The sequence below is a fragment of the Aethalodelphis obliquidens genome, unplaced genomic scaffold, assembly GCF_003676395.1.
Source record: "Aethalodelphis obliquidens isolate GAN/ISIS:26980383/991018 unplaced genomic scaffold, ASM367639v1 scaffold3, whole genome shotgun sequence".
Classification (NCBI taxonomy): Eukaryota; Metazoa; Chordata; class Mammalia; order Artiodactyla; family Delphinidae; genus Aethalodelphis; species Aethalodelphis obliquidens.
Window position 1 is genome coordinate 5,174,909 of NW_020837947.1, and position 21,698 is coordinate 5,196,606.

The window sequence follows — 21,698 nt, forward strand, 5'->3', positions numbered from 1 at the left end:
AGTTTGGAGAAAAAAACCTGTCTTAACCTGTCCGTGTCTGCTTCTAGCTCTGTCTTTTCAAAGTATTATACACGAAAGCCAATTTTTCTTACCCGGTCACACATCTCCGTTTATCCTAAAAACTGCTTCCAGAAACTAGGAGGTAGGTCCTGGATGCTAGGTTTCATATCCTGAGCCCGTCATCAGGGAAGATGAATAATGAACCAGTTTTCAAACTCGGTGTTTGCCTTTGGAAACTTGTGTCTTAAATAATTAGTGACAGCAATCTCGAGGCAAAGGGTCCGTTTCCCAGGGGAACACATTTCATTTCTTCACTTTTGTGCAGAAGCTGCCCTTTGCTACAGAATGAGACACTTCAGGCTATGCATTCTGGGAAGTTACAGCATTTCTCAGGTGTGCAGAGCCAGGGGTCCATCGTTCTGAAGCTTTCCGGGCTGAGTTTCAAATGCCCCGAGCTCACCGCCCCACAGACCTTCAGCGCCCTTGTCAGGGCTGGCACCTTACGCTTGCTCTTCTCTTCGGACACCTTTTTTCTTTCCCAGTTGAATGAAAAAGTGCATGTCTTTTGTCTTTTTTTTTTTTTTTGGTTTCAATAAAATTCCAAAACAGTGCCATCAGACCCACCTAGAGGTGCAGTGAGAATCCATCCAACACACCCGTGGGAGGAGGCCAAGGAAAGGAGAATCGCCAAGAAAAGAATAGGATTTGTTTCAAGGGGCGATCATTAAGATGCTTATAAGTCATTTTCAAAAATGATCGAAAGCCCTAAACAAAACCGCTGGATAACATTTTGTCAGTAACACCGGGGTCCTGAGATGCAGGATGTCATAATACAGAGGCACAAAGATGCAAACTAGCTTTTTTTTTTTTTAAAACAACCACGTTTACCATGTTGCATTTCACACCTAACCTTCCCCTTCCCTCCCTCCCTGTCTCCTCCCAATATAAGCTGGAAAGCCCCTGCAAACCCAGATCACCAATGGGCTAGGAGCATCTATTATTTTTATAGCTGAGGTTCATAACGGGCGGCAAAACTGTCCTCCTGTAATGGGCATATCGACTCCACAGTTTTGTTGGATGTCAAAGCACACTGTTCTGCACAGCTGCTGCTGAACGGGTGCTTGTCGTCCACGACCAACACCTGTTAAGCAGTCAGCACCAACGCTTCCCTTCCAACCTTTGACAACCACCCTCGGGGCAGGCAGACACAACTGCTGAATTGCGTATGAAAATTGTAGTTTTATTGTCTATACAACTGAAGGTTTAACTCGGACTCCTGCTTCTTTCCTAACTGTATAAAGAAGCAATTCTTCTCCTAGAACAAATAAGCACAGTACACTATTGTAATCTAAGAAACAGGCACTATTTGTGTATTGGAAAGCCTTACTCTCAATAGGGCTACAAGTCCAACGGCCCATGAGCCACTCTTTTAGCAGCTGTAGAAAAGTGAGCCGTAGAAGTCACAGATAATGAGATGCTAACAGCAGCAGAGACAGATGATCAAAAGGCTAGGAGAAGCCTTCCTCGAATCCCAGCTGTTTCCACCGCTAATTCAGCAAGCACGACTCATAGGTAGGGACCATGTACTTGATGTTGATGAAGGCGTCTTCTCCTCCGGAGCGCTCGAAGGCCTCCAGCGTCTCCTGGATCAGGTCACCGATGTTCTCCCGCTTCTGCTGGCTGTAGTCGATGCCGTCCCCGGAGTTTACTGGGTCATGCAAACACACAAAGAGGCCCGTTATTTCTCCGCATTTTCCCGAAGAGTCCTGTACACTCATCTAGGCATTTTTCTCTGAATGCTTGTCATGAGACGCAAGCAATTAACATTATTACACGATCCTGTAGAGTTTTAGGAGTGGTGACAGATATACAAAAGTACAAAGTCCTAGAATGGAGCTGATGAAAATTCATCTAAACTAAAGAAATCAGAGAGTAAATGAAAGTGAGGTGATCATGGTTACACAACAGTTAACAAGTCAGGGAAATCTCTTTCCTAAATCTGGTAATTACATCGACAGTGTTCTCTTGGACCTTGACTTCTTCAAAATCCCAAGATGGCATGTTTAGAGGGAACCGTCCATCACCAGGTTAGGTTGCTGGCTCTATGTGATTTCAAATGGACAAACTTTGGAGTGAGGAGCTTAGCCCGTGCCCATGTCTGCGGCTTCTGTACGTGGGGTGAGCCCCACTCCTCCAGGTATCACTAAGCCAGGTGTGCAGCCCTCTGACGGCACCCCCATCACTCCGGATGCAGGTGGGGAGGAGGAAACAGCCTCTCCTGCCGGGACTGGTCCTGGCGCCTCCCTGAATGCGTGGATGCCAGCCATCCGTTATGGAAGCATAGAGATTGGTGCCACTGCTGGTTTTGGAGTCTAAGTCCAGGCAGGCGGGCCACCCAGGGGGGCACCGGGAGGACCCGACCGAGGCCTCGTCTCCCAGAGCCCTGAGTGACCACTCAGCTGCCTCTCAGACTCTGAGGGAAGGGGGTCCTAGGCGTGGCCTTCGATGGCCTCGGGGTGGGGGGGAACCTGGGTCTGACGTGCTTCACCATACACAGCCCGGTCTCAAACCATTTGGATGAGAAGTATCTGATTCCGCTCCACCTGTGAGGTTACCCAAGTGCATGGGGTCAGCCCCAAATGGGAAACCCTCTACTTCAATCCAGAGTATAAAAACTCCACAATTTTCTCGAATAATAGTCATTACATGCATGTAAGTTGCATTTCCCGCCCAGACTTCTAAGGGTTTCAACACTGTTTATTCTCCCAGTAAGCGTGTCACATCTGTGCCTCTGCTGGCATTACCCCCACCTGACCTGTGATGAAAGGAAAGGGCCACAGGGTGGGCTGAGAGGCCCCGGAGGCCTCAGGATAAACGGCCTGAAGGCTCAGGCCATGGGATGCTGCAGGGCGAACAGCTGCAACTTGAAACCGTGCACTTTACCAGATGAAAGTGTTTATTTTATTCAGATTTCAATGTAGCTCCAAATGCTTATCTTGCTTCAATGTGAAAATAATAAAGGGAACAACGATATTTCAAAGTTTTTTTCCCCAGTTGTTCTGAACATTTTAAAAAAGATGGAGTAATGGTTCAGACCATGAATAAAGGTAACAATTACAATGGCACACAGCATAGATAAGCAGGGTTTGTGCTTGATTTTCCCAGAAACTTGTTAAAGAAATATCACTGTCTTCCGTGTACCACAGAGAAAAGACATGGCTTTCCTGACTGGTTTCTTTTGGTGGGGGGTGAAGACAGGCAGAAATATTACTGATTTTCAGAAAGAGAAAGGCTACAAGTTGCACAGCTACAGTGCATATCAATTTTTCATAACCAATGAACTTACAATGCAAAGCCATTGTAATTAGGTGGACTTTTCCTTTCTCGTGGTGGAAGCCTTTCGGGAAAGCTGGATTGAAGTCAAAGCTTGATTTACAGAGTAGCTGATCATCTAAAATATTCATACACGATACTTGTACAGGACAAATAAGAGATAAGATGCTTGACCAAAAGCGTTCTTGCCCTGTTGTTTTTGAGCTAAAGGTAAACTTAAAAATATATATAGAGAGACAAATACACACAAATGAAATAGGTTTGTTTGTTTGTTTGTTTGTTTTTTAAAGATTTACAGGGAGGTCTGAGAAGAGAATCAGTGCAGTTGGGGTCACCCACCAGGTGATACCAACGAGGTATCCATCCACGTGGAGGGCTTTCCAACAGGAGAAGGTCTTGGGTCAAATTAAGAGAGAAGGGGGAGGAAGCTTGTGTGTGTGTGTGCGCTTGTGTGTGTGTGTGTGTGTGTGTATACGTGTGTGTGTGGGAGGGTCGGTCAGGCGTGTTACAGGTGTAAAGAAAAGATGCTAAGGAAGAAGGTCCAAAAGAGGGGAGGGCCAAAGCAACACAGTCCAAAACAGGTGCATCAGGGACAGGGACAGATAGCGTGTGTGACAAGGGAGACCCGTAAGGAAGGTACGTGTGGGGAACAAAGTCAGCTCCCAGGATTCCGATCGGGACCGTGAAGAAGGTACAGTGAGAGGGTCTGGCTGGCCTCTGAGGGCTTCTTCCCTCCAGAGGACATTCCTGATAAATTCCTCCTGCCCACGAAAGGGCTGCACTTAGGGAGGAGCCTGCAGGACCCAGGTTTGCATAGCCAGCCGAGCCCATGGCGCAAACACCCCGGGGGCACATGGAAAATCTAACTGGTGATGGTGCCCAGTTGTGACAGCCTGGATCCAGTTCCTGATGGACAAAGATACGTAAATTAATCACTAATAAATGGTGCCTTTTGTTGGCATATTAGTCAAAAGGTCAAGAACTGAATAGATCACGGGACAGACTTATTTTCCTGATGGGGGCAGAGGGGGGTGGAAAGTCTGCACACAATGGAAAGCTTAACACACCCTGTTATCCCCACTGCCTTCCAGAATGCTATAATGACAAGCAACACTTTATTTCAATAATAACCTATTCTTACTTTTTAAAAAATATTTAACTGTAGGAGTAAGTAAACTATGTAGCTTTTTTGTTTCCCAACAGTGTACAAAGCAAATGATAAAAAGAACAGAACAGAATAACAGTTGCTTGTTCAAACAGGGAGTTGGAGTTGGAATATTTTGTGGTTGCAGAATGTGTATCACTGGGGTAGGAGAAAAGCCCAACAAAGGCGCACATCCCTTCTTTTGGGTGCTGAAGTGATGACCAGGCAGAGTTTAGTGTCAAGCCACGTTGAGAGGCAGGTGAGCGGTGTGGTCTCCATTTCAAAACTGGTATATTGTCAGGGTCTTTTAGAATCTGCGCTTGAGGTAATTAGCTTGAGCTCACCATTTAAGATACATATGACACTGTTGGAAAACATACTTGTGAGAATAGGATGCTTAAAAAAAAAACAACCCAGATGGTTATGTACGATTGTCAATTCTGATTAGGAAGGTGACATTTCAATTCAGGAAGCTAGCAGTCTATTTTATGTCCAGCAGCTGGAAAGATACATTGATGATGGAAAAGATATGTTTTATTTATAACCAAACAAATAGGAGTATGACAACGGCTTAAACCAGACTTTGCATTTCGAAAGGGATAATATGCAAATAGACTAGGACAAGGGATTTGGTTTCTCTTCTTAGAGGTCCTTGTGTGCAGGAGGTGGGCAACTACTGTTTGAAAGTCCTTCTTGGTTAGGGATTATTTTAAGTAGACTTATTATTCTGAATGTTGAAGTTGTTTTTTGTCGTTGTTGCTTTTTTTTTTTTGCGGTACGCGGGCCTCTCACTGCTGTGGCCTCTCCCGTTGCGGAGCACAGGCTCCGGACGCACAGCCTCAGAGGCCGTGGTTCACGGGCCCAGCCGCTCCGCGGCATGTGGGATCTTCCCAGACCGGGGCACGAACCCGTGTCCCCTGCATCGGCAGGCGGACTCCCAACCACTTGCACTACCAGGGAAGCCCCCTGAAGTTGTTTTCGATTATGTAGGTAGTATGTTTAAGCACACGCATCCTCATTTTCTATCTAACCCCCTTTAGACAGTCCTAACCTGGATGCTTTCTCTTTCTAGATGCCGCTTTGGTCAGAATTGGGACGTGCGTATCCCAGTCTTTCGTCGGTCAATGGCATGCTCTCAGTGAATGAACTCAGCTCCTGATTGTGAAGTGACCATCATGACACCTCATCACCAAGGCCATCCAAAGGGAGGCTGCATCAGATGCACTGACATTTCGCATAGATACGTATCTACAAGGCAGTGGCCACGGACAGGCAGCAGACACGTGTCTTGTAGGATTTCGATGAAAGAGTCTCGTAGCATTTTTACAATTTCTAGACTGTGTAAAAGCTTTATTCTTTTCCTTTCTTCAGTTACTACTATTACAGGAAAAAATGAAAAAAAAAAAAAAAAAAAGCAAAGCGGGGAAAAGGAAACTTTTGGTGGCCAGAGCAAGGTCTTCCCAAGTTAGTGCTGAGGTCGGTGTCAATGGCACCTTTGGCCATACCGAAGAGTGATGTTCTCTCTGTAGCCAGCGGAAGACTAGTCCCTGCAGGGTAATGCAAGATGGAAAAACAAAAGCTCTTGCCTTTGGGGAGCTTCTCCTCCAGCTGGGGGAGCCTAGCTGGCCACAGTCCCTGTAGGTCACGTGCACGCCCTATGAGAGTCAGTGTGGGCCATGTACCCTGACTGCAGAGCCCTGGCGCTATAGGCCTCTCTCCTGTTCCTTGGGTTCCCGCTGGAAACTGTGTCCTGAGAGAAGGCTTATCTGTGTGTTTTAGTCAGACACTTGAGTCCCCTTATCTGAAAACAGGAAGAGCAGTGAAAGGATGTATGGACGGCCATAAGAGGCTCAAGGAGAGTTACATTCACATTTGGATTTTTCTGACTCTAGTGTTTTTTTGGTCAATACTCTTCAATGTTAAGTGTATAGATATTGTTATATGAATAGTAATACACAAAGAAGTCATTGGGAAATGAAAGCATTATTTAAGGCATCGGAAATAGAAAACACATAAATGCTTACTTCGGGTTGCTTATTCAACATACCTGACGTATTACTCATTTGGTACCAATGGATGAAAGAATTTATAAACTCTACTTATACTTTCTGGTCATGGCTAAGAAGAGCAGTAGGCACAATTTGGGGAAAACTTCCATTAGTTCTGCAGGCTCCTGGCTGAAGCAGCAGCAGGACAGGCTCAGCACGACCACACACTGGAGAGGCAGTGGGTCGGCAGGAAGGAAGGCGTCGTGCCCACTGCCACCTGTCATCCTGAAATTGCTCATGACTTGGCTGCTTTGCAGAGCCATGAACCAAACATTCCTAAAGAAAACACTAGCTTGGGAAACTCAATTAAAAACCACCAGAGTGAATCAGGAAATGATAAGCAATGACTCAAATGATGTCCAGACTACCATTACCAATCTCTCTTCACACTACTAACTTTTGGAAGCTCCAATTTATGAGGTAACTTGCCCTGCTCAGTGACAGCGACAGTGTGTGTCACCTCTGAAGTATACAAGAGCACTTGGAATAACTGTGGAAAGTAGCAAAGACCTCAGACAAACAAAAAGATGATTAAACTCACAGAACAACATTCCCCTCAGCCTTTGACAGCACCAGACAGCGAGCCAGGCGGAGTGATTCTCTCGGCACACCGAAGGCTAAATTACAGTCATAAAACAAGGCTTTGAACTAAATGGCTGCCGTCGGGTCATGGTTTGGCTGCGCCCTCCTTCGGTCTACCGCTTCCTGCTCTGGACATCTTTGCGCGGCCGCTTTGCATACATGGTATGTGAACGTGAATCCAGGCCAAGTCCAGCCTGAAGCTTTTCTCAGTATGAGAGCATCCATGGATATAACGCGACTTGCAGAGAACACGCCTGTCTACCATTTCCCCAGGTGAGATGCTGGCGAGCTCAGCACAGGGCAAGGACTCTGGTCCTTCCTTGTGTGCCCGGGGGAGGGGGGGCTGGACAACCTCCCTGCAGCAATGCTGAGTGGAATTTTAAAAAGTACTCACAGAAGAAACTAAATCAATGCTTTCTGGATCAGAAAAGACATTTTTTTTTTTTTGGTTGCTCCAATGTTGAACTAAAACATTTCAAAAGCTGTAAAGCTCAACTGAAAGGAATTTTACCTGTCAAGACCTGTAACCAGTGCTGGCTTCAGCCACAGCTAAAGCTGCTTTCCTTCTGCCTGGATCTCAATGACATCATCTGCTCTGGAGAGAGAGGGAGCCCTTGGGGCCTGGGCTCAGGTCTCGGCAGGGGGTGTGTGTGGAACCTACTGCAAATATTATTGTGATAAGATGCTTCTTGATGACATTAAACCAGCACAGATGTTCTGTTGGATGTTTCTGAACAAAATTTCAATTTTGGGCTTAGTGGATTTAACAGTTACAAGCTGGAGATGACCTCAAACAGTAATTCCCTGTTCGCACTAATTGGTAGGTAAGCAGAAATGTTAGTTGTAGTGGAATAAAACTAATATTTTCCAACAGGTATTTATTAAAAAGATGACTCTTATCATCGAAAAAGATTTCATTAAAAAGACGATAACTCACATGAGTTTATAAATGGTTGCTTTGAGTTTTTTTCTTTTTAATTTGAATTAAGAAAGGGAGAGAAGAGACAGATCTATTTTGTCTTTTAAGGAGTTTTTCATTTCAAGACCTAGATTATATTGTCAACATTTGTTTTGCCAGAAATATCTTGTTTATTTGGGGTTAGCTTGAATCCAATTTACTTTATAGAAATAGTGTTACCTGTTTTGGAATAAAAGGGCTTTCTCCCATAAAGTTTGGAAAATTACAGTGGAAACAATTGTAAATTCCAGTCTGATCCTTTCTGGAGATGAGGGAATGGAAGAGGAAGGGAGGAGGGGAAGTCAAACGAGGAGAAATTTCATTTTTCTACATTGAATAAGAGAAGAAGCCTTTTGGGAAGATGTTTTGAGGTTATCTGCTTTTAGAATCCTAAAGAAATGCTCTTTCACTTTCTTTTATTAGCTTTGCTATGTTACTTTGAGGACACTCATCTTTTTTTTTTTTCCTTAGTGATAACATGTGTCACCCTATTCAGAATTTTGGGTGTTTCCCTGTTTGGCCCAAGCTTAGCCACGGCTTCCTTGGCTAACTTCATATTCTCTTGGAAAGTGATTGTTTTCAACATATCCTTAAGTCTGACTGTACAATGGATATTTCTAGAGTGTTGGTTCATGGCGGGTGTGAATCAAAGTTGCAATGGTTTTGCAACCAAAAACTTATAATAACCAGAGCATATGTCATGCTAGAGATGCCCAAAGGCTTAAACACTCCAAATCTCCTCAGATCTTGTTGACATTAATGAAATTCATAAGATTTCTTTCCTCTGAAGATAAAAGCTTTGAAGCAAGACCTCGATTCCCAGCTGGACGTCTGTCTCCCCCTCACCTTTTGACGCTGGAGCTGGGTGACAAAAGCAACGGGGTCCTAAGCCGTCGTAGATTCGAAAGCTCGAGGGAAGGTTTTCATCTCAGAACGGGGGCGCTGATCACTTGTGAAACTAAAGATATCATGGATCTTGGCCCAGTTGTCAATTAGATATTTAAATGTTCCTTGAGACAGACACTGAAGATTTCTAAACAAATGCCACTTTGCAACGGCAAAGTAGACTTATTCTGTAGGGAGCGAACAAGGATAACGTCGGGGTGCAGTGAAACAGTGGAAGTAACTCTGAACTTCAAAGGCAAATAACTTGCCATACAACTTTTCAAACCTTAGTAGCCGCAATGTTCAATAACTTACTAGATGGTTAACTATGGACAGGTTACTTAATTTCTCTGAATCTCAGTTACCTTCCCTGTAGAAAGAAGGGACTGAACTTTGGGTGATCTCTGCTCATCCTAACATGACATTATATAACAACACAACACAACTTTGGAATAAGCTTTTGGAAAGGATGGTTATTCAATGGATGCACAGTATTTCAACTGAAAAGATAATCACAAAGCATCTGTGTCATTCTTCAAAGTAAGTCACAGATCTCATAAGCATCGAATTCAGCTTTCAAGTCAAGTTCTAAAAAAACCCAAAGGACCAAGGTTTATATAGTTAGTTCTAGTTTAGAAAGAGAACACTGTCAAAAACTCAAATTGTTTGTTGACACACTACCAAAAATTATTCCATTCTGCTACTTCAATACGTCTATGTAGATTTTGACTTATTAGAATAAAGACCAAATGTATGGGTTGGTTTTCTAAATATATTCAGTTGACAGTGATTTGGTCAAGACTACAAAAAAGCAAGTTAGGCTCATCTCTGATTATTGACAATTTGACTTGGAAGTTATACTGAGAAAAATAGGTGGGTTCACCAATTTATCCCTCTACAGGATAATTACAACTCTAGATTCAGTGGCCATTGAATTAAACTGCATTCGGAGTTGTGAAGTAGAAGTGTATCTCTTTTCTTGTTGGTCCACATGATTCAATGCACATTCAGTGAACATTCAACAGAAAAGGGGCAGAGAGTTCTAAGTCCAGCTCTTGTCCTAAATCTATTTCCTGCTGGCTTATCTCATGGTGGAGTAATAATAACAGCAATAATACTAGCATAATGTCATTAACTCTAAGAATAGCCCTATGAGCTAGATACTATTACTGTCGCAGCACAGGGAGCACACTGAGGTTCAGGAGGTGAAATCACTTTGTAAAGTGACACAAGCAGTACATGATTCTGGGATGCTGAGAAAGAGAAACGGTGGGAGGCATATGCTGGTGTGCAATGAGGAGGGTGATAGGAAGATCCAGAAGAGAGGTCTAAGCATCCTATGCCGTAGTACTTAGTGGAGTCAGATGCCTGTGTGGAGGCCTTCAGGTGACTCCTCCGCGCCCCCTCGCCCCGCCCCCACCCCCACCCCCCGGAGGTAAACGCTGACTTTACTGGTAGCGTGAGCCCTGCGTCTGGGCTCAGAACATCAGCGCCATCTTCGCCTCCTCCTTCCCTGTATCCAGCTTGCTGTTGTGCAGTGCACGGTGGGTCTGCTTAACACATCCAGTTCCAGAGCTACTCTGGCCCACCCTGGGTGGTAGCGAAGAGTCTGTTTGGTCTTTCAAACTCTCCTCCTCCTAATTCACCCTGCAGATTAATTTTCCTAGTCACTTTCTCTCCTGAGTAATAACCAACATTTCCACGTTGTATGTTGGATCAAATTCAAATTCCTGATACCCGGACCCTCTGTCTCTGCTCTCCCTTATGAAGTCAATCTTATATTTTGCTCCTTCCCAACGAGACCTTCTGCTCCACTCAGACGTGGATTTCTTCCTAGCCTCAATGTGTGCGATTTTCATTCATGTCTTTAAAAACCGCCGTAGGAATATGCTCCCCCTCCCTTCTGGTAAGTCCCACCTTACTTCTTTTCAAGGCCGGTTTGGGATGTACGTCCTCTGTGAAGTTGACTCCGCAATCTTCTTTCTTTCTTTTGGATCCCTAGAGCTATGGTCAGTAATATCTCCGCCTCCCTTAAGTACGTGTCACTCCAGAACCCTGAGAAGCGCTTTGTGCTGCTTAGTTTTCCTACATTGTACCACCTCTTGAAGGATAGGTTTATGCTATAAACCTTGTTCATTGGCATCAAATACAAATCAAATCTTTGTGAAAGGGATGAATGAAAGAATAAATTACTGCTTTGTGTGTTTACTGAATCCAGATACGTTATAAGCAAATTCAGTTCTAAGTAAATTGTATGTTAAAAGTAGTGCCCAGGGCTTCCCTGGTGGCGCAGTGGTTGAGAGTCTGCCTGCCGATGCAGGGGACACGGGTTCGTGCCCCAGTCCGGGAAGATCCCACATGCCGCGGAGCGGCTGGGCCCGTGAGCCATGGCCGCTGAGCCTGCACATCTGGAGCCTGGGCCCCGAAAGGGGAGAGCAAAAAAAGGGAGAGGCCCGAAAACAGAAAAAAAAAAAAAAAAAAAAAAAAGTAGTGCCCACAATCTGCCCAATTCTTATTCTTTATTTACAAACTTGTGAGTTCTTATCCATGGAGATAGTACTTATGTGGATTCAGAAAGGCTGAGTATACGTACATAGAGGGTTGGTGTAGTTAGATGGCCTCATCTCTTTTCCAAAATCCTCCTTGATTTAAAGTGGGGTTTACTTGGATCACCCTTAAATTTGAGAAGAGGAAACTTTCTTTCTCCAGAATGAAAAAAAATCAGATTATCCTATTTCATTGAATATCTAAAGTTAATATCTAAATTTTGCTTACTATAGTTTCTTTCCCAGCTACATGATAATTTTCAGTCAGGCAAAGAAATGTTTTCAGTTGGAAAGGAAATACTGAAGGCTGCTTTCAGGGGTGATGCAAACCTATTGGAGATAATTTTACTGCTTTTAGACTGATGCTGGAAACTTTCAGAAATGGACCAGAATGACAGTTGTTATCATGGCTTTTCATTTCCAAGAAATATTAATGATACAACCCATTTTAAATTCTAAATTCTTTTTTGTATTTAAGGTACAAAAATGAAAAAAGAAATCTCAGATTTCTACCAAGTTTTATCAGCAAATGCAGTAAAGTATGGGCAGATGTACTTCTCAGATTATCTTTGTTAGAACTTTCATCTTTATGGTGAACTCAGAACTCAGAAGCCTGTGTGTGTCCACACTGGTGATCGCCATCACAGAAAAGTTTGGTTAAATCATTTTAGATGAATACCTGCACAGCGGGGCACAGAGCCACAAAACAAGACCTTTATGGCCTTGATGTAGCCTTTGTTCTACTGCAGAAAATAATTAAATAAAGTCACTAATGGTGCTCACAATGAAAAAACACATCACCCCGTTTCTGCAGATCAGATGATTCCTCGATTATCTACGATTTATCTCAGCTTGCCTGAACTAGCTACTCTTTGAAAATTCTAAGATGAATTATTGAGTGCAAAATCTAACAGATTTCCAAGCCATTAGCTGTAAATTGTACCGAGTGAAAATCTTTCTCATCAAATGAGCTCAATTAACACAAAAATAATATATTTAATGAACAAATCAAAGCCATCTGCTGGGCTGAACTGAGTTAACGGCTGTATAAGTGACAGAGTTAAAGCCTTTCACGATTGTCTCAGTTTAAAAGAACCTCGCAGTATCTGTCAAAGCTCTGACTACCAACTTTCATCAGTGTCTACGTTGGTTAGTTCAATGTGGCGGGAGACATCCACTCTGCCACCGGGCACATTAATGCAGAGCACAACCGGCAAATACTGAGCTCGCCGGACTCCGTTTTCCCAAATGTTCAGGGCTTTGTTAAAGTCCAGTCAGAGTTTGGGCTGTGTGGGAAGAAAAAGAGAGGTATCTAAATCATGGGGACAAAATGAAAATGTGGCCATTTAATTTGCCCTGTCAGCAAAATCGGGTTTGCACATGAATTGAAGCTAAAGCTTGTCGGAAATGCTGATAGGTGAAATATGCTGACTTTTGATACTTTTGAATAAAGACTGTTTATTGGCCTGTGTTACATTTTTATCTCTTAAAATTCCTCAGTTTAGTGCACACAGTTACTTTCCTCTTAATCAGGCTTTTGGGGATAGGTGAGTCCAAACAGAGCCAACTGGAAACAAGCAACAGCATCCCCACGGGGTTGAGGCCATGTGCACAAGGATACGCCCTCAGCCTGTTACTGAATCTCTGGCTGAAACAGGTGTAATAATACCTTCCTGGAAGGAGAGGTGCAAGGATAAAATAAAACAATATACGTTATGTCTTTAGGAATATAACAAGCAATTCGTATTACTGTAGTTTCTGTGATGTCAGTATCCCATTTTTCAGGTAACAGCGGATTGCCTATGATTTAACTCTCCTCTGGGTAGGACAGGAAGACTAGCCCACAGAATACCATGGAGTAAGGGTTTTGCTTTTATAAAATCGGTTCACTCTACAGCCCCAGAAAAGGAGCAGTGGGGAACTGCTTTCCCTTCAAGTCCTGCAGCAGAGTGAGTTTACAGTCAGTTGTCTGGACTCACCATGAACACAGTGCCGCCCTGTTGGGGATACTTGTTACACGGGCGTAGGTTGCTCTGGTCTAGATGGGTTCCTTGGACCCTGTCTGCAACATGATCAAGGTTCCTGGTTGCAGGGCTTTAGAAGCAAACGATTTGTGGCATAAGCTTACACTCACCAGTTGCCCTCAGTCCCCTTTCTCCCCGGGTAGAGTTCAATATATTGGTGCCTAAATGAATGGGGGAAAGACCAGTTCTTGTCCTCCTGCAAATGGCACTCAGGCTTGGCTCTCTGAGCCCTGGTGGCCCTGTTTCTTTCTCTTTTGCTTTAGATAATTCATATAGTTCCTATAATTCCCATTTTATATCGAGCAACTAGCTGAATTGAGAAGGAGAGCAAAAGAGAGGAGGTGTCCTTGCCTATTTCTGATCACGAGGTAAGAGCTGAGCTGGAGAAGTGACAGTAGAACAGAAGGGAGAATGGGAGCAGTGTTCTAGCTCGTGTCTTATCCCTGTAGGAAGAGTACTGAGGCGGGGAAGTTTAGAAACCTTGCTTTCCTCTTTCCTCTATTGCAGCTAACGTCAACCCCTCCACCTCCTTCAGCACGTGGGTTGCTACTTTGGCCTCCGAGCTCCCCCCAAAGCTCTCTCCTAGACTCCTCAGATCATGACCCTCGGCCCCTTGGGCTGCCAGCGGACGTCAGCTCCTGCCCCTAGCCAGGCTCCCAAATCTGACATTTGCGTAGTAGACTCAGAGCTCTGAGTGAACTGGACAAATGTCCTGGCAAGCAGGCACACGTGCTGCCTTCTCTCAGGCTGGCACCTGATGTATTAAGTCTGGAAAAACCTCCAGGTCGCTGGAGAGACCTGGCCCAGGGAGCTATCATCTTTCAACCAGCCGAGGCCTCCACACAAATCATCCCATTTAGCTCCAGCCTCTGGGAATACCATCCGCTGAGGAACACTGCCCCTCCACATGCCTCTATGGACAAGACCTACGTTCTTGGATTTGAAGATCTGCTGTGCGTCTTTTTGCAGAGACCTTTGGCTCACAGAAGCAGCTCTAATGGTGGGGATTTCAGGAGTCAAGGGAGTGGGGCTTCGAGGCGCTTGTGGACAGACAACCTTCCCGGGCCCTGGGATGACAGCAAATCTGTCGTCTGCTCTCCCTCCTTGTGGGCAGGCCCCAGCTGTGGGTCAGGGTATGTCCGTGGGTGCGGGCTGTGGACGGGACCCCTCAGCAAGGGAGAGGGCAGCTGGTGGACCAGAGGCAGAGCAGAGGCTCCTTGCCCCCCACGGCCGCCCGCCCCCCTGGGGCTCACACACCACTTCCATGTGCCCAGAGCAGTGGTTGTTTGTAAACTGCTTCCCAGCTTGAGGATAAGAGGAATGTAAATCTAAGGAGGAAATCGAGCATGGGGTTCTAATTTGAACTCGGATGTAGTTGTCCAAGTTCTATGATTTCAGGAGGATCAACCGGGTGGGGTTCTGGTAGCTGAGGGTAGAGACTGGAGAACTAGAGGGGTAAACGGGGTGCTCACGTTCTGGAGGAAGAGGCAGATATTAACACCCCGATAAACCAACGACAGAGTAAGAGTGCTTGAGAGAGTGAGAGGTTCTAGCAAGGTCCGAAAGTAAGAGATGTGGCAGGGAGGAACTGGGAGGACCACCTGGGCAGGTGATCATCAGGACAGTCTCGATGAGAAAATTAAAACTAAACTGAGCCTTGAAGGCCGAGAAGAAGGCGGCTTTGCAACAAGCAGCCTGGGGAGGACGTGCTGCGCTGAAGAGAAAATGCAAGAAAGGCCTTGAGGTTGGAACAAGTTGTCCTCAGAGAGCACAGCTTCACCCGGTTATCGCGGTCATTCTTTTCAACACTGATGATACTACACGTAACTGTAATTTTTAATGACTGTTCAACAGCTCTGGGGTTGAAGGAGTGTAAAGTATGCAGCCACCCTCCTCTAGTTAGGGACATTGTCTCCTTCCAGATTTTCACAATTTTAGACAACACTGCAGTAAACATTTTTGTGCGTTCAGTCTTTTTTTTTTTTTTTTAGTTCTATTATTTCCCTGAAACAATTCTCAGAAGTGAGGTTACTGCTTCAAAGAATATGAGCATTTTGTAGTCATTGGTATATATTGGTGTATATATATATATATATATCCATATTGATTTTCAGAAAGGTTATGCCAACTTATAATGTTACCAGCCACACAGGAGCTTACCTGTTTATCACAGCACTGGATGTAATTCAATTTTGTTTGTTAATTCAGTATCTATAAAATGTTACTTTAAGATTACTTTTGTTAGTATTTTTCTAATTACCAAAGAGTGCTAATATTTTCCAATACATTTTTTTTTTTTTTTTGCTACATGTTTTTTTCCCCTTATGAGAATGATTTGTTCTTCTCTTTAGCCTATTTATTTTTCCAGTAGGTTTTACAAGACAAAGTCTCCTAACATCCTGGGAAGCTAGGGAGTGGACAGATCTCTGGAGTTCAATCTCCGGCATTCATTTCCTTTTGACTCAATCAGCACTATTTCAGAGGGCAAAGGGTGGCCTGAAAAGAGTTACTGTAACTTCTAGAGGTGCCCAAGGGCGGTAGTACCCTGGGAATTGAAAGAATCTGAGGGATTGTGTTAAGAAATGTAGGGGAAATCGCATCATCAACAGATTGCCACCTCCAGAAGGAGGGACATTAATAATGATTAGATTTCTGAAAAGCTTCTTTGCACCCTTTCCTTGTGATCACCCATCCATCTGCCCACCCACCCAGGGCTTGCTTCCTAGGTCATCCTATGAAGGACAGGCTCAGTTCCCCACCAGGCTAGTCACAGACACGACCTCGAGGGTCGTTTGGTCAGCCCTCACTGACTGTGCCTTAAATCAAGACTTTGGGGCTTACCTTCAAATTGGATTATTTACAAATGAGGAAATCATTGTTATTTTGCTTTGTGTGTGAAAAGTGTTAATTTGTTAAATGTTAAATTCGTGATATACTACAATTGATTTAAACTTGTGTTGGCATTTTTTACTATATGGGGAGCCCCAAAAGGTGAAAGTGGCACCAGAAAGCCCAAGCTGGAGGCTGGGTAGGTCTTGGGAGACAGACTTTGAGGACGCAGACGGAGCTAAGCCAGAGCATTTGTTCTTATTGAAGGTTAAAAGACCAGTAGCGGTGGAAACTAAAGTCTGCTATTCATCTTCAGGCTAGGGACAGTGCAGACAGCTGCAACACAAGCCCCCTCATAAAGCCATGCCAGTAACCTTAACCGTGACCTCCGGCGGGAGATGCATTTCAGTGGGTGTACTGATATCTCTTTTAGGCACAAATAAGCACAGTTGTGTCCATTTTGTTTTGAGGTCAGATGATTAACTTGTGGGCCCTTTTTAGTGAATAATAGGGAAAAAATATCTTTACATCTTATTTCAGCTTAACAAACAAAACAAAGCTTTCTAGTGGGAAGGAAGTTGCATATTACATCGAGAGCAGATTTTAAGGTAAAAATAAACATCACAAAAGGACTTTGAACCTGATTGGCACTGAGCTATTGCAAGGTCAGATTAATAACTGACATGTCATTCAATTAATTAAGGTTAATATAATTATTTGGATAGATATTTCAGTACCTATGACCTTTAGTTCTGAATTATTGGGGTATTTCTTTTACTTTTTTCACCTCCTTTTATGTAGTTACAGCCTGTTATAATGTTATAGATTAAGAAAAAGCAAGCTGTTTACAGAGATCGGCGTGAAGCATTTAAAGTTGTGTTTTTCATATTGACCAGCCACTGGCAGGTCTAATCATTGCTCTCTCTCAAAGACCAAGGTAAAATAAAACACAAGAAAAACACTGCAGGGCTGCACGTGTTAGCACACTGCTACAGTCCTTACTCAGTGTTGAGTCTGTCCAGAAACCAATGATTAATCCTATAAAAAAACTACGTAACTAGGACCCCAAACATTACTGATCTAAAAAGCCAGGTGGTAAATAAAACTACTCAAAATTCTAAATTCCTTTAAGTTCTGTTAAAATTGTTTTTAGCTTGAAGGAACTAAACTGACTCACCTTTTATTAATTCTGCTATTTCCCTTAAAAAAAACCTTGTAGCTATAATATGACAAATCAGAATTTGGGGAAAGGAATAGACTTTGGGAGTCTCTACCTCCTGCAGAATGAAGTTGAAATTCTACCAAAAACGAGCTCTCAAAAGTCTACCAATAACCCAAGGGATGGTGGTGTTAAAGGAAGGTGTTCCAGAGAAAATGGCCTTGGCTGCCAGGCTCAGACTCCCAGAGAGGCCTCCTGCTGCTAGGAGGGAGCAGACGTGCCCTGCCTCTGGCTTGTTAAGCAAACTTCTGACTGAGCACAGGGAAAGCGCTACATGGTCTTGGAAACACGTTTGGGGCCTCTGGGCACAGCAGGGCACTTAATCCTTAAAGAATTCTGTGAGGTTGGCGGTGATGATGAAGATGATAGCAAAGACACATAACAATTACTCTTCCCAGGTACCGGGGTGAGTTTTACCGTGAGGATTAAGTAAGGTTACGTAAGTAAAATTTCCGTTACATACGCGTAAGCATGATACCAGTGTTTCTAATATTCGTTGTTAGTATAATCATCATTATAATATCAGTGTCAATGCCTCGTCAGAGGGAGGTGGTGAGAATGAAACGAACTAACCTATATAAAGCACCGGGCCCAAAGCTTGACAGTTATTGGGCACTAGATGGGAGTTTGCTTCTTTCACTTCCTTAATAGGGTCGATTCAAGGAGCTTATGACGTGTTCATTAACATTCCAAATCTACCCATTGTACACATGAGTAAATTGTCAGAGATGGGATTTGATCTCAGATCTATATAAAGACAAAGTCTCAGTTATTTCCATTACAACTTGCTTCCTCTCTCAGGGAGCTCAGGGGCAGCAGAGTCAAATCTACTTGACTCAGAAATTTCTGATGGTTGACCCTGTAATAACTTTAGAAAGAGGGTACCTCCTAACCTCTGTGGATTATTGGGTGTTAAATATATTTTGGTTTATGTCACTCTTTTTTCTGTATCCAGAAGAATTAAAATATCAGAGAAAAAAAGGTTTTGGATAAAACTGGAATGCATTTAAGACTTTAAAATGTGCATGTGCCTACAATAATAATAAAACATTGTTTTATATTTAACCACATGACATTACCAATGTTCAACCATTCCTGACTTACAAAAATGTCAGTTTCATGGTTTAATCTAAATTTTATTTTTTTTTAATTGAGGCATCATTGACATACAACATTATATTAGTTTCAGGTGTACAGCATAATGATTCAATGTATGTATTGTGAAGTGATCACCACAGTAAGTCTAGTTAACGTCCATCACCATTTACAGTTACAAATTATTTTTCTTGTGATGAGAACTTTTAAGATCTACTCTCTCAGCAACTTTCAAATACTCAGTACAATATTATTAACTGTAGTCACCATGCTGTACCTTACCTCTCCATGGCTTATTTTATAACTGGAAGATTGTATCTCAAATTTTAATTTTTACTATGTAAAAAGAATTACCATGTAATTCTTACTGTAGGCACTAGATGTGTAAGCAGCTTTTGCATATTTAGCTTATTTAATTTTAATTCTCAACAACCTTGTGAAGCTGGTAATGCTATGAGCCACAGTTTTACAGGTGAGGAGCCTGCAGCACAGGAAGGTTAGATCTGACTTCCAAGTATAAAATTTAACCACGATATGAAAAATAACCAAATGTCTTTACGAATATTTTGACCAAGAAATTCGATTCTGATACATATGAAAACAAGATGAAATAAAAAATGTCATATTAAGTAATTTCTTTAACAATGGACATATTATTCAACTAAATGAAAACTCTTTTCCCTCTATATAGCTTCACAGCTTTGGAATTATCTGTGAAATTAATAATGTAAAGTTAACAATAATTTTGCATCACTGTGATTGGCCAAAGTTAAATGCAAGGATAGATATGGTTGTCAGAAAATTTACTGTAAAATAAAAAGATTATATCTGATCCTTAAAAATATTTCTTTCCTTTCCAAGTTTTCTCCAATGTTTTCTCTTCCTTGAGCTGCCATTTTATATTTGGAGAAAACTGAGATCAATACTGACAACCTGAATTTTATTGACTAATTTTAAATGTAAATTTTGTTTTTAGCAATTTTCCTTGATTCTCCACAAAAATAACTTGTTTAAAGTTACCATCCTCACTAAGTTTAAGGTTTTTTTCCCTCTGTAGTATGGTTTTTAAACTGTTTTATAAAAATATTTCCGTAGGGGATGCAAAACAGTATTATGATGACATAATTTGTCTTACTCCCATGCAATTTCATATAAACATACATAAAGCAGTATTATAGCAGATTAACTTTCTTATATGAGATTAAATTCTCATTAATATATTTTAATGTTTTATGAAAAATATTTTAATACAAAGAAGTACAATTTCCTCATCTATTTTACTACAGTTGCGGAGTTTTTTTTTGTTTTAGATCATTTTCATTTAAAAAGTTGTTTCCTGAGCTTCCCTGGTGGCGCAGTGTTTGGGAGTCCGCCTGCCGATGCAGGGGACGCGGGTTCGTGCCCCGGTCCGGGAAGATCCCACATGCCGCGGAGCGGCTGGGCCCGTGAGCCATGGCCGCTGAGCCTGCGCGTCTGGAGCCTGTGCTCCGCAGCGGGAGAGGCCACAACAGTGAGAGGCCCGCGTACCGCGAAAAAACAAACAAAAAACAAAAACAAACAAACAAAAAATGTGGTTAGTACTGTTGTTTTCTTTTCATGGTTATCTCTTTTATATTCTTCACTGATGTTGAAAAAAATGATTTTCTAGATCCTTATTAACTTTCAAAAATGATTAAAACGTCCATTAAAAATCTCACAACATGGTAAGCCTATATTCTTTATGTATTTAGAGCAAACATACATTAACGTGTCACACTTTGAGCATTTGTGTTGACTTTCTCCAAGTCGTGCAGACTGTCATTACGTGTGTTTGTCTTATTATATCGCCTCCTTAATTCCCATATTGTGGATGATAAACATTTTAGTTACAAATATTTTATATCTTTGATCTCAATTGACCATGTATATATGGAACCACTGAAATTTCAAAAAATTCTATTTCTGTAATCCCTGGTGTAACAGTCAACTATACAGCAATCTGGCTGAGAAGGCCGCATTGCCTTGGATCACCCAGAAATGAGCATAAAAGACTTAATTTCATTGTTGTATGTAATTGTTGCCTCTTGTAAAGCCTGTTTGATTACTAGAAGGGAGACAAGGGCTGGGTTTGGGCCCCTAGATGTTCCAAACCACAGAGGTAACTTTGGTGCCCACGCAGTGGCCGGTGCTCGCATGTTGTGCCCATACACAGGTACACTTAAGTGTACAGTGATCCCTGGTAGGAAGGATTTAAGGCACTTCCATTCTATCATTGAAGCTGAAATCAATAGTTCACTGTTGACTCTTGTTCATGACCTCAGTGTCATTAAACTCCCCAAAGAGCGGCATGCTGCAAAGGGTTTCCTAGAAACTTCACTTGCTGTTAAGCCTTTCACATCAGCACAAATGGAAGTCATGCAAAATCTTTTCCAGTAACCTGAGTAATTTACTGATACACCAGGAAGGTGTCTAAATATTAACGCTATGTTTGATTTTACATTCAGGATCAATCTCTATCTGTTTCTATCCTTGAAAAAAATCCTTGCAAGAGTGTGATTGCTTACTCATTTCAGTGAGCCCTGGTCAGAAGGTAATATTCATCTTCTATAACAGTGAGCTCAAGAGGAATGAAAAAAAAACTTTTTAAAGGAATCGGAAGAAACAGAACTTTGAATTAATTTGGTTGAGATTATTCAATACTATTCAAGAACATTAAGAGAGCCAACTAGGGAGTAGACACGTCATCTGAATTAGGCACCATTTAAAATAAACACTGGCCCAATGATAGTTTCCTCTTACATTTTCTCCTTCATTCTGAATATATTTATGCTTTATTTTAGTGAAAATTGTATTCTATGACAAATGTTAGTCAGTGGATTATGTTACCAAAAGAATTTGGACTCGCCACTTGTAAAAGTGTGTGAAGAATGACCCAGACCTACCCTACCCTGCACATTCCTTCTGTTGTCAAGGCTCATCATCCTTTCCATTTCTCCTGCCACCACCAAACTTGGTCCCTGTCATCTGTCTCCGAATGTGTCTTGCTACTTCAGTAA

General features: G+C 42.6%; 1 protein-coding gene across 1 annotated transcript in view; it reads right to left on the reverse strand.

Annotated features, from left to right (window-relative positions):
* Positions 1–1,058: 1,058 nt before the first annotated feature.
* PACRG (parkin coregulated) overlaps positions 1,059–21,698 on the reverse strand; it is a 514,480-nt gene continuing 493,840 nt past the window's right edge. Inside the window, exon 5 of the mRNA XM_027081866.1 lies at positions 1,059–1,708. Within this exon, the coding sequence (XP_026937667.1) occupies positions 1,548–1,708 (161 nt within the window). The 3' untranslated portion in view covers positions 1,059–1,547. The remainder of the gene's footprint in view (positions 1,709–21,698) is intronic.